This window comes from Mirounga angustirostris, unplaced genomic scaffold (assembly GCF_029215605.1).
Source record: "Mirounga angustirostris isolate CCGP_5_RB_7025 unplaced genomic scaffold, mMirAng1.0.hap1 SCAF_15, whole genome shotgun sequence".
Taxonomy (NCBI): domain Eukaryota; kingdom Metazoa; phylum Chordata; class Mammalia; order Carnivora; family Phocidae; genus Mirounga; species Mirounga angustirostris.
This window is the reverse complement of record NW_026991723.1, coordinates 51,476,920-51,492,802: the sequence shown is the minus strand read 5'-3', so window position 1 is coordinate 51,492,802 and position 15,883 is coordinate 51,476,920. Positions and strand designations below refer to the sequence as shown.

Genomic DNA, 15,883 nt, shown 5'->3' with positions numbered 1-15,883 from the left:
ACAAGCAGACTCCCTGCTGAGTGTGGAGCCCAAAGCCCAGTGGGGGACTCCAAGATCATGACCTGAGCTAAAGTCAGACACTTAACCCACTGAGCCACCACCCATTGGTGGCTTACATGCAATTACAATGGATCTTACATGCAATTACAATGACTACCCTCATTGGATCTTACATGCAATTACAATGACTCACCATTTCTTGCTCAGTCCCTGCCTTAACTAACCCCTCCAGCTCAGGTGTGAAGAGTCATTTGCATCCACCTGCCATTTTTCCCTCAGCTTCAGTCTCCATGGGTCTTTGCATGCAGTCTGCCCCGAACTTCCTTGGCAAGTTTCCTTTTCTTAGACTCTTTCTGTCTGGAGAAGATACCTCCAACATCTACACCCCTGCCTCAAATTAATTTCCTCCTGGTCACTGCTCCCTTTTGGCTCTGCAAAAAAGCACCCCTCAAATTGGGTTCCAGTCATCATTCTGTCTGGATCTGCCGCCCTTTCCAAAAAGGATCCGTTACTTTGCTGTCTTTTCCCTCTCTCCTGTCTGCCCCCATCATGTATCTCAGGAGTATTTGTGAGTCATTCCTAGCTTATTTCCAACTGTGCTAAGGTGGAAAGCTACCTGTTCGACACCTTTCTATTTAGATGAAAATAGGCACTTCAATACAAACAGGTGATTTGAGGAGGTGCTTCTTTCGCAGTATGAGTGAAAACCTGTTAAAATGAATTTCTCTCTGTGATCTGCCAAGTATGAAGAGATAAAAGTATCAACTTTCTTTTTTTTTTTTTTAAGATTTTATTTTATTTGAGAGAGAGAGCGAGAGCACACACAAGCCAGGGAAGAGGCAGAGGAAGAGGGAGAAGCAGACTCCCCACTGAGCAGGGAGCCTGACTCGGCTCAATCCTGGGACCCTGAGATCATGACCTGAGTTGAAGGCAGACGCTTAACTGCCTGAGCCACCCAGGCGCCCCAAAGTATCAACTTTCACTACTACTTATAGCTTTGGGCATGACAAGGTTAAACGTGGGCCTATAGCAATTCCCTGGGGAAACTTTCCTCAGAATGAGAGTTTTCAGGCTGTGACTCAGGGCCACTGTTTGGGGATGGGAAAAGCACGGGCAACCCAAGCAGGCAAAGTCTTCACCACCCCCACTTGATATGGTCATTTGTTCATGTATTCACTCTACAGATACTCACTGAGACCACCATGTTCTGGTATGCATTTGATGCCAGGGATAACTGTGAACAAGAAAGGTAAAAGGACATTCCCTGATATGACAAAATTTTCATTCTAGTGGGAGACCAAAAAATGGACAATTACAATACAATGTAATAAGTACTGTCATGGGAGAAGTATAGGGTGTCATGATGTGCCTAACACATGGATATCCAAGGAGGATATCCTAGAGGAAGTGAAAACGTAGTTGAGCCTTGAATAACAAATGGGAGTTAGCCAGACAAAAAGGGGAAGCTGAGGAAGAGGGTTTCCAGCTGCCAACTCTTCAGTATGTGGCATCTCCCAGAAGTGAGCCCAAGAGGATCTTAGCTTCAGAGGGCTGGAGTAGCATATATAAATTAGGAGGCTCCAGAAGTGATGATGGAGAGATACGCATATTGGAGCCATAGGGAGTCTTGCCTGCTGTGTTAAATAGCTCTGATTTTACCTTAAAGCGGTGGGAAGCTGCTTTAGAGTTTAATGCAGAAAGATGGATGTGCTGGTTAGATTTGCATATTAGGAAGATCATTTGCATATTAGGAAGATCATCTGCCTGCCAGGTGGAGACTGGAAAAATCCAAGAGTAGAGCTGGGGGGAAACTCCAGCACCAGGCAGGAGATGATGATGGCTTGAGCTAGGGAAGTGGCAGTGGGGATGGAGAGAAAATTATAGGCTAGAAACTATTCCGACAAGATTTGGTATTAACTGCCCTTCCCATAATGGGAGAAAGATTCTGCCGGTGGCTAGAGAAAAGTTTTACTTGTGAAGACACCCACAACGTATCATCCATGACAAGGAGGCTGAGTCATTTTCAGATTCTGACTGGGGCTCTGATCCAAGGGCAGGCACCTCAGTCTCAGTCTCTAGCACTAATGAAGTTCATTAACATCTTGTTCTCGAAGTTCATTAACATCTTGTTCTCGGCTCACTCCCATCTCATTTGGCCCATGTGCTTTTCAGCAAACTCAGCACGTCTGAACTAGCTACAGCTTGTTTTTGTTTTTTTATGGCTCTTATTGCCAATCCAGAGTGAATGAGTATCTTCGGGTTTTGCTGGGTCTTTCTCAGTCTCCTTCCTCCTCCGTGCCATGCCAGCAGAGGGTGAGGGCAGACATCCTGCGGACGGAGGGGCAGATGAGGAACAGCCTCCAGCCCCAGAGAAGTGACATTGGGGAGCAGAGGAAAGTGAGACAGGCAGGCACATTGTATTTACAGCCGCTCCTTTGGGTGGCTGAAACAGCACTTCCTCTGCCCAGCAAATGGCACGTCTGAAAGAATTAACAGTCTTTTTAGAGCGGATTATCCCATGCTCGTCTCTCTTCCTTCAGTCCCACCACTGTGATTATAGGTCAGAGGGCAACACAGCGGGCTCTGGCGAAGGGCAGAGGGAGGTGGAGAACAGAGTAGTAGCCACTTTATTTCTAACCATTTGCAGCTGTCAGCTTGTTTGGGGGCTTTTTTTTCCTTTTTTTTAGGCAGAGGAACAAAGTCTTGCTACACGGGATTGTTTTCCTTGGCATGATGAACAGACACTTTCTTGAGGAACGCACTGAGATAACACAAAACATCTGCTTAGAGGAATCAGTCCTCTGCAGCTGACTTTTCATCAGCAAAAGCATGAGGCTTCTATGTATATATATATATATATGTATATGCATTTTGCAGGAGGCGGGAGAATGTGGATGGGATGGGCAGCAGAGTCAGCAAAGAGGAGGAAGATGTGTATTTTTAAGAAACAGATCTGTGTTATGAGTTTTTTCTTCATTGTTTTCCTCATGATCCAATTGCATTTTGTTTTGCAAGTGTTTTGAAAATGGTATGTTCTCAGCCACGCTGCCAGAGGAGGTCTGTTTTCTTTTCCCACGTGTGTGGGATGTTGTTTTTATTCATGAACTATTGAGAATGAGTGAATTTTATGACTTGCACAGGGAGTTTCATAGGTGCTCTCCTCAGTTACCGGACTCCAAAGGCATAAAGGACAACACAGATGCCCTCAGACAGGAGCGACTGTTTTAAGGAGAAATGTGGGCATTTCTGGGTGTTATTCGTGTGCCATTAGGGGTCCCAAAAGGATTGGCCAGAACGTTACTAGGTTTCATTTTGTGTCATGTGGAAACTTCTCGGACAACTCTCAGGATATCTCCCCAAATCCACTTTTCAGGGGAGTTTGCCCTTTCGAAGAAAAGGTAACTTGCTCTTTCCTGTTTCATTTGCCCTTCTCCGCACCCTCGGCTTCGATGAGGAAGAGCCCAAACTTCCTAACCACAGTAACATTGGCTGTTACTTAACTGAGTGCCCCCTGGGTGCCTCCTGGTACTAGGCTTGTGTTTAAATTTTTTTTTTTTTTTAAGATTTTATTTATTTGCGAGAGAGAGAATGAGAGACAGAGAGCATGAGAGGGAGGAGGGTCAGAGGGAGAAGCAGACTCCCCGCCGAGCAGGGAGCCCGATGCGGGACTCGATCCCGGGACTCCAGGATCATGACCTGAGCCGAAGGCAGTCGCTTAACCAACTGAGCCACCCAGGCGCCCTAGGCTTGTGTTTAAAATCACCATCTCACAGAGGCCTCGGTATCATTATCCCCATTTCTTGGATCAGGAAATGAGCCTCTTGGAACTTAGCATGCTTCCTCAAGAACAAGAAACGCGGATGGTCCACAGCTAGAGTGTGAACCCAAGTATGATGGACACCAGGGCCAGACGCTTAACCACTCTCCTTAACCCTGGATGACACATGCGTTTGGGGAAGTGAGAGCCAAACCTCCCTTGTCCACCTTCGTCTTTTAACAAGCTTTGCTTCCCCAACTCTGCCAGTAGGATTGAAGAGGAATGGAAGGAGCCGTGAGAACAGCCTGTCGAGTACTCTAGCAAGAGTAAAAAGAGCACAGGCTCTGGAATCCGAGAGGCTGGGATGCAGGTCCCTTTTCATCACAAACTCGCTGTAAATCCCAGGCCAGCCAGTCCCCTTGCCTTTCTGAGCTTTGATTTCAGGGTCAGCATGTGGCCTAAGAGCCCAGCCCTCCATCCAGCATGTGCAAGCATTGGTTACACACCCAGCCTGCTCCAGGCTCCGTGGTAGGCACTGAGGATCAGCCGTGAGGACCATCAGGGAGGGTACAGTCTAGGAGATGGGCTGGCCCTGGGTCAGGGATTCCCACAGAGCTGTGTGGAATTACCATCTGGGCTGTGTGCTCAGAAAGTTTCAGGAGCAGATCGCAGATGTCAGACAACCTGGGCAGAGCTCTTAAGAAAGTAGAGGCATTGGGGCACCTGGGTGGCTCAGTCGTTAAGCATCTGCCTTCGGCTCAGGTCATGATCCCGGGGTCCTGGGATCGAGCCCCACATCGGGCTCCTTGCTCAGCGGGAAGCCTGCTTCTCCCTCTCCCACTCCCCCTGCTTGTGTTCCCTCTCTCGCTGTCTCTCTCTCTGTCAAAAAATAAGTAAAATCTTTAAAAAAAAAAAAAAAAGTAGAGGCATTAACTAGGTAAAGGACAGGCTGGAACACCTGCCGACTACTTGTGGGACCTGGGGTGTTTGAGAGCAGTTGTCTGGTGTCGCTGGAGACCACCGCCTAGCCCTTACTCTCTCTACCTCCGTGGCCCGGGTCCAACCCGGTGTGATCCTGCACCAGACATTGGGCCTTCTCTTCCACAGAAAAGAGAGAAGATGATGAGAACAGGAATGAGTTTCACTGAACACAGAAACTACCCCCAGCTCTTGTTTGAGTTTGGGACCTTTGTCTCCAGTCTGTGGCCCCATCATCCCAAGCATTTCTGCATTCTCTGAGGGACTCTTTCCCTTTGCAGCTCCCATAACAGGGTAAAAAAGGAAACATAAGCCGTTTAGACAGCTTATTTTCTTTCAGGGGTGTCCGCAAAGGAAGGATTGAATGGGGCATCTGCCTAGTGCAAGGGAGGGAAGAGGAGGAAAGAAGAAAGAAAACGGATTGAAGCTCAGAAATTACTGGAATTTTTTATTAAATTTTGTTTGGGAGAAAGGAGATTTACTAAGTCAGAGATAAAAGGCAAATCCACATGGGGCCCCAGAGAAATTAGTATATTCCATGCTCGATTTAGTGCTGGTACTGAATGTGACTTGGAGATCAGAAAGTTGTGGTTAGGCACATTCATGAACTCTGCAGGCCCCGTCAGATGCTGACTCCCTGCCGAGCACCACGTCTTCCTGAACAGCGGAGGCAGAGCTGGGCACTGCCTGTCAGGCCTTCAGGAGAGTCCGGGCCCTGCAGGCTCACCTCACCCTCTGCCTTCATCCCAACTCTCTGGCTTAGCTTCCTCCTTGGCCCGATCGTCCAGCAAACTCTAGCCTTGCTTTGAGTCTAATGGTTGGGCAAATTCCTACCGGAACCACCTATGAGTGATTGGTTTGGGATTCTGACCTCTGCCCAGGCATTTTGCCTCAGCTCACTCTGGCATCTGAGCTCAGCCTGGCCCTGTTTTAGGTTCACCAGCTTCATTTCATTACTGACCCATTTGCAGAGACCAAGCTCCATCACATAACCCAAGACCATCCAGATCCAAAGGTGTGTGTGTGTGTGTGTGTGTCTGTCTATCACCTCTTTGGAGAACACTCTTCTGAACACATCTTCTCATTTTGGAACAACTTAAAGTATGAAATTTTCCAGCTTGAATCTGAGAGTCATGGGATGTGGCTCGGGGTGCCCTGAGACTCAATTAGTGATTGCAAATCACGTGAAGACCTTCCGATCAAAGGTTGTTTTCTCTATCAATCAGTGCACATCTATTTGGGATTATGGTCACATGGTTTGTCTCAATTATTATAAGACTAGTCAAAGTTTAACTCCAGACACTTCAGACGTGCAGTCTACTTCAGTTAGAGCTACTGGTTAATACTGTCTGCCATTAACTTTCTAATTGAGCACGGTAACTGAAAATTAATGATCACCACCTGAAAAAAAAATACGTTGAAAGGCAAAGAAGGGAGGTTTTAATGATAAGAGGAGTTTCAGGTTTTTTCTTCCCACCCCGTAGGTAAGATCAAAATGTTTTTATCACAGAGCTCTCCTTCCTTTTCACCAAAAGCAGTGTGCAGCCTCCCATGCCAGGACCATATCAAGATCCTGGCAAAAGGCTATCATTTCTGCTGGAGCCTTTTTCCCTGCCCCAAAGAGGAGATGATAGATAGACTCACATCTTGACTAAATAAGATCACTGCTCTTTTATGATTCAATTCTGATGGATGACTACTCCCCACCTAGCCCTGTGCCAGGTACTTTTAAAGGCAGACTCAAAATATAAAACCATCTCTTTGTTCAGGGAACTTACAATTAGACAAGATGTAAGTATGAGAACCTTGTAGAAAATAACGTAAGGCAGAACATAGCCACTCTGAGTTCTTTGTAAGTTCAGAACTGATGTGTTAATACCCAAAGTGCCCTCCTGAAAAATAAATATGCAGGAGGAATTTAATCCCAAAGTATTTTCTGAAGAGCATTGGGTCCATGGGATACTAAAAGTAACAGTTCAGAAGAGAGTGCTTACTGTCCACAAGGCATTAAGCAAAGCCTTTTATACATTTATTTAATCCTCATAACAACCTCAGGAGCTACAGATGACATCAACCTCTTTTCTTTCTACGGGGGGGGGTGGGGTGGGGTGGGAATTGAGGCTTAGAGGGACTAACCATTTGCATATGACTGCATTGTGAGTAGGAGGTAGAGTGAGATAGAAACAAAAGCCAGACTTTTGTTACAGGCTCTGTGTTTTAAACCGATAGATATTATGAGGGGGGAAAGAGGGGTTCAGGGTAAAATAGGACTTTTTGCTACAGGAATTCTCAGGTCCTTTCCCATGCAGAGATACACTGTAAACCTCTATGAAAGCAGAATTTTTGCAAATACATTTGATCTCATGACCCTCTTTTTTTAGCCAAGGCTCTCCCAAATTAGTGAGTTTTAAAACATGTCTTGGGAAATACAAAAGTGGAGGGTCCATAATATCTCACAAACACAAGAGAAGCAGAGGGACAGGACACTGGATGTGGTCCTGAGCTGGGTCAGTGGGGCCACGTGTCCACGTAGACTGCCCTTTGCCCAGATCTAGCCAGCATACCGTTCCCTCAGGTGCAGGCCATCATTGTAACAAGCCCAGCATCCATTTGTGATGATTCATTAGCCTGTCATTCTTCCTACTGCTGGACTGTAGCCATTTAAAGCCAGCAAACACATATTTTTCAAGCTCCTTCTATAAGCCAGGTCCTGGGCTAAGTGCAGGTCATAAAATGCTGGTCTGTTCCCTACCACCATGGAGCCCATAGTAACAGGATGCAAAAGAAAAAAACCTGACTTTTAGAGCCAAACCATTACTTCCCTTTAGCTGTGGGGCTAGGGGCAAATACTTTAACTCAGCTAAGCCTCCGTTACTTAAAAAAAACAAAACTGCCAGGCGCGCCTGGGTGGCTCAGTCCATTAGGTGTCCGACTCTTGATTTCAGCTCAGGTGAGGATCTCAGGGTCCTGAGATGGAGTCCCGCATTGGGCTCCATGCCCAGCAGGGAGTCTGCTGGAGGATTTCTCTCTCTCTCTAAATAAATAAATCTTAAAACAAAAAAATAAAACTGCAACTATAATACCACTGCTCAGAGTGTTCTGGGACACACTGCAAATCACGCATCACTCAGGGCTCCCTTTCCTTTGGCTATTTAATGAAGATTGGATACTTCTTAGCACCATGGAGACAAAAACCCTCAGACTAATCCAATTTCATGAGCTGATCCCTCTGAGGACTGTCAAGGAAGGGAGTTGATCAGCAGGGCCGAGTCTTGCCTTATCTTGCTGCCATGTAGCCAGTTACACAGGGCGAGATAGTTCCAGAGTCCACCAAAGGGGTGGACATCCAGTTCTTTACCTCCAAAGGAGTGATCTCTTCTACTTCCCACCTTCTGAAGGTTTATTTAAAATACACACAGACACGCATGCCACATAGACATATGCATAATGTACACACATTCATACACATACAACACACATGCACACATATATACATGCATACACATACATACAAACACACATGTATACATGCATATACATATGCAGACACATGCACACATATATACACATGCATATACATACACACAAACACGCACACGTATACAGATACATATATACATATTTGTACATGCACATATACATACACATGCACACGTATACACACACAAACACACATATATGCAGATACATATACACACATATACATACACACATGCACACATATATACACATGGACACACACACAAATCTGAACACCTGGAAGGCAGAAGAGAAGGGGAGAAAAGAGCTAAAATACATAGAAATGGCCCCTGAACCCATAGATATTGAATGAATTTCCAACTTCTATGTAGCTTTCTTATTCTTTTTTTTCTTTTAAGGTTTTATTTATTTATTTGAGAGAGAGAGAGCACAAGCAGGGGGAGCTGCAGGCAGAGGGAGAGGGAGAAGCAGACTCCCCTCTGAGCAGGAAGCTGGACATGGGGCTCGATCCCAGGACCCTGAGATCATGACCTAAGCCGAAGGCAGACACTCAACCGACAGAGCCACCCAGGCACCCCAAGCTTTCTTATTCTCAACCCCATGCTCTGTGAGCTGGGATTTTCTCTCTGGTTCAGCCGAGAGCCTGCTGGGGTTCCTGGGCTTCCTAGAACTCCCAGCCCAGGACTTCTCAGCTTCCAGAGGTGGCCTGAGGTGACTGGTGCATGCTGAGCACATCCTAACTCGAACCATTTGCAATGTTCACTTTTGAAGAATGAATTACATGTAAGAGAGGGAATGGTGGAAGAGTCTGATCCAACTTTGCAGCTAGAGTCAAGAGATGCTGAGCCTGGGTTTTACCTACCGGAGGAGTTCAAGTGAGAAATAACAAAAGTAGAATTTAGTCTGACAGTTCCCACTAAGGACCGTTTCAGTACAGATACTAGTATAAGGACACTACAAAGCCAATATTTTTATCGATTTTACAATGCAGAAAAGTGATGAAGTAACCTGCCTGTACAGCAAATAAATTGTAGGACGAGGACTTTAAAACTAGGTCTTCCAGAATCTCAAAGCCACTCCTCTCCACTACTCTAATGATCATTTCTAGCCGTGGTCCAAAAGGGAGAGACAAGAGGCAAGCCAAGTTCTAGGACAAAGACACGACCAGAGACCAGGTACGGGATGGAAGGGAGAGCCAAGAGTTCAGAGCTGAGCAGAACAGGGATGGGGGAAAGATGCAAATGGGGGACCATCTAGAGGGACCTAGCAATTGCCATGAACATCCTCAATGTGCCCGAGACTGCCTTGCCTGCAGTCAGTGTGTGGGGTGTGGGGCTGATCAAGCAGGTGAAATGGTACAGCTGGGACTCCCCGTGTTCCCTGGCAGCTGGTGAGTTGGAGGCAGGGGGAGTGAAAGGTAAACCCACCACGGGGGCTCAGACCACACATAAAGGAAGGGCCACAGAGCTGGGGGTGTGTGCAGAGCCCCAGAGGAGCATCTCAGGTTTTCAAGGTGGTCCTGGGCTTTGGAGTTGGACAGACCTGGCTCCAGGCCCCTCCCCTACTATTTGCCAGCCGGGTGACCTTGGGCAGCTACTTAATTTTCCCAAGTCTGTTTTCCCATCTTTGCGATGGAAACAATAATAGTACCTGCCTTCAAGCCTTGTCAGAATTCAATCAGCTAATCCATATAAAGCTCTTGGCTTAGTCCCTGGAACATAGTAAGTGCTCAGTAAATGTTGGCCTTTTCTGTTAGTCCCAGGTTCCTAAGGCATGAACAGAGAAAACACATATCTCCTTGAAGGCAGCGGAGTGTATTAGCTGACCTCTTATCACCTTGAATCTTTGACTGCCAAGGACATAGACTTTTTTCAGACTTCTCTCACTTCCCACCACTTTTTTTTTTTTAAATCCTATTTCTGTACCACCAAGAGTAACCTTTGGATGCCTCGTTACACTTAGCCATCGAGCTGTGCCTCTATCCTTGGCAGAGAAAGAGTGTTACACTCCAAACATAACCAGATCTTTTGGTGTTGAGAACCAGACTGACTTGGTCCACTTCCCAGCCCTGCCCCTTTTTGACTAAATAGCCTGGGGCAAGTTAATCTGTGCTTCAGAGTTTCAGTGTTAGTCATCTCTGACATCTGAGTAGTAAAGCCCACTTTGCAGATAGGTTGTAAAGGAAACATGTCAACCCTTGGTGTTGTCACTGTGTGGGTTACGGGGCTCCCCTTCTGATGGGAACACGCTTAGAGGGAGATTCCATCACCTCTGGGACTTGGGCTTCTCTGAAGACTCCAGACCCTTCCCCAGCCTGGCAGCTTTTTGCTGGTCCCTCCTCAGCATAGAAAACCACCCATAATCTCTGCGAGGGGCTCCCCACTCCCCAGCGTTGCCTCACCTCCATCCCCAAATCCCAGCATCTGTTGCCCAGACAGCTGCCACGCTGTGCCCGAGTCTCTCCCTGGGTTCATTTGATAGGTCCCACTTTGTGTTCGAAGAAAAGCCGGTATCGGTGCCGGGCCCCAGGGAGGCAGATCTTGCGCCTGCCATTTGCCAGTCATGTTCTGTCTCTCTCATCGTGCCCTGGGGGTCCCAGGTGATCCCATTACAGAGTATCTCACCAGACAGCTGCCACTGGGACCCTGTGGAGGGATGGACAGGGACCAGGAGCCCACCCTAAGCACACTCTGCAATTCTGTTGAAAGGTTGTAGCCATGTCTACCTTTTCTTGATAAAGGTAATACATTCCTTATAACAACAGCTAAATGCTGCAGACCTTACAGTGCAGAGAGAAGGAGGGTCCTTCCTATTTAGTGAGCTCTTCCTCTGTTCGAGGCACTGTCGAGGGATTTTACTCGTGTTAACACCCTCCTACTCATGCAAGGAAGGCCTTATTATGACCCTTCTTTTATAGATGAGAAACCAGAGTTGTCTGGGCACCACTGCTAATCCTCACAACCACTGGAATTTTTATCTGTGTCTAATCCTCCCAACTGTTGGAATTTTTATTTACATATGGAAGAACTGAAGCTCCCAGAGGTTAAATCTCTCGGCCATGGTCATACAGCTGGATAAGTTGCAGAGCAGGAATTCAAAGTCTGTTTAACTTACAACATGTTACCACTTAAGGTGCCCCCTCTGGCCCCATAACCCACTCTTACCTTCCTCGAGGAGATGAAGTGGGAATAAGTGTAATGTCCACTGTCTGTGGAGGTTGTTGCATTTGCCCACCCTGGAAACAGTGAATCTCTGGAGGAATTTGGATCAGAATTTGCACACGGGCAGCCTGTATGCCACATTAAGCTAGAAAGATGTCTTGTAAAAATACCACTGGTATTTTTTAAAACTTTAGATTCATCGCTCATGTTTAAAAAATGTAGCAAGTTCACATAGAACTCCAGATTCCTGAATTATCTTGAAAAATCAGAAGTTCTAAGAGGCCTGGGCCTCTGTCCCGTCGGGCCACTGTTGGCTGGAGTTTTGCCACCATTACTCCCTTTGAGGAGAAGGTGCTTTCCGATTTGCTGCAGTCCCCGCGGCCCCCTGTTACTCTGTCAGGGAGCACCCGTCTCCCTCTAGTTCTCTTAGATGTAAGAGGAAAATGAACCTTCTTGTGCTCTATAAAGGGGAGGGTGGGGAGCAAGAAGGGAGAACACACATTTCTATGTAAAATCAATATTTAATATTTATATATAAATAAAAGCAAATATTTATATGTAAATAAAACCAAATACATATGAATATATATGTATATATATATATAACCAAAGAAACAAACCTGGCCTTCATTAATTTTTTTGGTCTCTTCCTGGTCATTGTTGGTATTTAAACATAACAGCATCATCAGCCACTTTTTTTAGGCGTGGCTGATGCCGCTGCCCACGCAGAGCCAGGCATCTGCAGGCTGGCCTGGAGGCTCGCGTGCAGGACGGTTCTCCAGCCTCGCACGTGCGCTCCCGGGCTTCTGGAGCTTTCCCATCACAGCTTTGTTCTCTCTCTTCTTTTTTTGACTTCTTTAGGTGTTCCCTTCCCAAAGAACTTCCTTCAGATCTGCAAGAAGATCCTGTGCCGCCTTTTCCGCGTCTTCGTCCACGTCTACATCCACCACTTTGACCGGGTCATTGTGATGGGTGCGGAGGCCCACGTCAACACCTGCTACAAGCACTTCTATTACTTCGTCACAGAGATGAACCTCATCGACCGCAAGGAGCTAGAGCCTTTGGTGAGTGTCGCTGAGCAGGCTGCCACCAAGCGGCCCCCAGGAGCTCAGCCATTGGTCACAGCACACTGTCAGGCCCACGCAAAGGGCTCACTCGTGGGGGGCCGTTAGCCAGGAGGGAGAGGTGGGCGTAAGGGTCAGAAGACGCCAGGATGTCCACTGCCATCACCACATAGGGTCTTACATTTCTCTCCGAGCGGTGGCAAAATGTAGTGGGATCGTAATGGTTTGGGCCAGAGGGAGTAGCTTTCATTCTCAGCTCCAAAACCAGCCACCGATTTACATAATCCCTTAAATGAGCATCTTTGATCTCTTACATCATCTGTTTAAAGATAATGAGAAACATTCTTTCACTCGGGAACCATATATTTAGCACCCACTGTGTGTCCGCTGCTGGGCATGCAAAGTTAAGCAAAACTGCCTTGGAGTAGCTTTGACTCCAGAGCTAGAGACAGAAGTAAGCCCCAGATGAGAGTACAGTATCTCAGGGACTTTGCTTTTCGTACTGAATCTCCCGTGATGCAGTTTTAATGGGATATATTTAAAATCCAGAACATTTGATTTAAAAAAACTTCACCATGATTGTTTAGGTGAATGGGGGCTCCTTGTATTTGCTCCATAAGGTGTTTTTACAGTTGGACTCAATCTGTGTGCTCTAGAAGCCAAGGAACCTTAAAACTCCCAGCATCTTTTGTAACATGTAGTGGCTTAATGTGGATGTCCTCATCACAGCTGTTTCTAGTCGGCTCTACTGAGTACTTTCTTAACCAGTATAATACAGTGCGTTATACTAAAATCATTCTTTTTTCTTGGAACACTAAAAGTGGCAGTTTTGCTAAATATAACTGACAGGGCAACTAACTTTCATCCAAGTCCATTTGAATAATGAGCAAAGCAGAGGCCAGGCTGTGGTCTTTTGCTAGTCCGTCTTCCTTTCTCTTTATGTATGTGTTTTTTAAATCGAGGTTTTATTGTTACTTATGTATGGTGAGGCCAACAGATCAGGAAAACAATTGCCATTGAAAAGATAGATTATTATACTCATGGATCCGAAGAGAAGGGGGCACACCGTGTCATGGGGAAAGAGGGGGGGCACGCGGGTAGCCACCAAGGCTGGTCAGAGGCAGAGGAGAAGGGAAAATGTGGGCAAAAGCCTTTATTGTGGTTTCTCTGGGAAGGAACAGGTGAGTCGAACTAAGCAGGATTAGAATTGAATTGACTAATTTGAATCATTTCAGGAGGCTTTGGGGATTAGGGGCTGTCTTAATTGTGTGGTACCTGGACCTAGGGTGATGGGGGGGCAGTAGTAGCCCTAAGGGTGAGAGGCATAGAGGAGGGGGTTGGATGAGCTCTGGATTGATTAGTTTGTATTGACTGGGGAGTAAACAGCTGGAGGGTGAGTTGTTTACTACATCTAGGAATTGGCTAGCCCTGGGAGGGCCAGTCCCTCCAGGGTCAGCAAGTTCATGATGTTAAAGAATCACAATAAGGGACACCTGGGTGGCTCAGTCGGTTAAGTGTCTGCCTTTGGCTCCAGGTATGATCCCAGGGTCCTGGGATCGAGCCCCACATCGGACTCCCTGCTCAGTGGGAAGCCTGCTTCTCTCTCTGCGTGTCACTCCCCATGCTTGTGTGAGCTCTTTCTCTCCCTCTGTCTCTCTGACAAATAAATAAATATTATCTTTTAAAAAAAAAAGACTGGAAATTCGGCTAAAAGATCTAAGTGCTTGAAATCTATTATTGTGCTATGAGAGTACATGTAAAAAATATTTTTGTTTGCATCACTAAGTGTTCTGGAACAAAGCAAGACTTTCTGGGCACAAATAAGTTATCTCACTGGCTAAGGAAGTGCTTGTTTTCATTTTCTTTCACAACAGTTTTCTAGAAAGTTATTGGGGGGTAGGAACCAAGTTGTCTCTGAATTCAGTTGGACAGTGTGGATAGAAGCTGAAATACTTCCTGGTTGATTTCTCCTACTCTGTCCTGCTTAAAGGCAAGTGTGGGTTAACAAGAAGAAAAGGTTGTGCAAACAGCTCAAGGGAGTTCAAAGACTGGGAAGAGTTGATAAAGCTAATTTTAGAAAATGTCAAGGACAAAGGAAAGAGTGACTAGGGGCCGTGGAAATGAAGAGGGTGGAGAAACCATGAGGGGAATTACCTTCCCCAAGGTTCCACGCGAAGGAAGAGGCTCTCCTAAGCACTCACTGTTTCGGTTTCACTGAGCTAAAGGAGCAGAAACATCGGATAGAGCCGAAAGTCAATTTCTTCTTTATGTCCAGAAGCTTTAATAAAGGCCATTGTAAGACAAAGCTGAGCTTGAGCCAGTAGAGAAGGCCTTTCTTTGCCATCAAAATACTCCCAGTTATTTTCTGTCACTGGAGAAAAGCCCCATGGATTCTAACGCCTAGCAGTGCCAGGAGCTGGCTGGAAGACTAGAGTCGCAGAAAGGCCCCGAACAGCCCAGGACTCCAGATGAAAGCCTCTTTGGAGGCTTGGGGAGAAACTGACTGGATTAACCAAGAGTTATTAACAGTGGAAGTGAGCAAGAAGGGTATCAGTTTTTCCCCTAGAACCTTTTATTTAAATCTGGCTTGAAACAGTGTCCTTCCTACCTTTCTGTTTTCTTAATTGTAATTGCAGGGTGATTAATTTTAATGCTTTTACATATTAACACGTGTTTTCCATGCTGAATTATCTGAAATTATGTGTTCATTTTACACAAACCAAAACCTATGAAGTAACAGAAAGAGATTGAGGATGTTTTTGAGGACAATAATTATATAATGTCAGGCTCTGGATACTTAGCGCAGTCCAGTGTCCATTAAAAATACTGGATTTGTGGATTGTTATTACTGAAATGAGCACTTTCAGTAGTTGATAGTGCTACAATACCTAACTTCTTTTTTTTAAGATTTTATTTTAGAGAGAGAGAGAGAGCAAGTATAGGGGGGAAGAGCAGAGGGAGACTCCATGCTGAACACAGATCCTGACCTGGGGCTCCATCTCAGGACCCTGAGATCATGACCTGAGCTGAAACCAAGAGTCAGACGCTTAACCGCCTGAACCACCCAGGCACCGCAGAATACCTAACGTCTAAGTGGACTATAGCAATGAACATATTAAAACCAGCCATAGTATGTCAAATCAACACATTTTTCCTTGATTTGCATATATCAAATTCCGTATATATGCAACATAAGTTATTCAGATGTTCCAAGGCATAAGAAAGATGCTTTCAAGAATTTACAGACGCAGGGGTGCCTGGGTGTCTCATTCGGTTAAGTGTCTGCCTTTGGCCCAGGTCATGGTGTCAGGGTCTTGGGATCGAGCCCCACGTCAGGCTCCCTGCTTAGCAGGGAGCCTGCTTCTCCTTCTCCTCCCCACTCTTGCTCTCTCTCTGTACCTCTGTCTCTGTTTCTGTCTCTCTCTCAAATAAAAAAAAAAAAA

General features: G+C 46.1%; 1 protein-coding gene across 5 annotated transcripts in view; it reads left to right on the top strand.

Moving 5' to 3' along the window:
• MOB3B (MOB kinase activator 3B) overlaps positions 1–15,883 on the top strand; it is a 206,582-nt gene that overhangs the window by 144,574 nt on the left and 46,125 nt on the right. For all 5 annotated transcript variants that reach the window (XM_045882507.3, XM_064579693.1, XM_045882505.3 and 2 more), the window contains exon 3: positions 12,238–12,440. In XM_045882507.3, the coding sequence (XP_045738463.1) occupies positions 12,238–12,440 (203 nt within the window). The remainder of the gene's footprint in view (positions 1–12,237; positions 12,441–15,883) is intronic.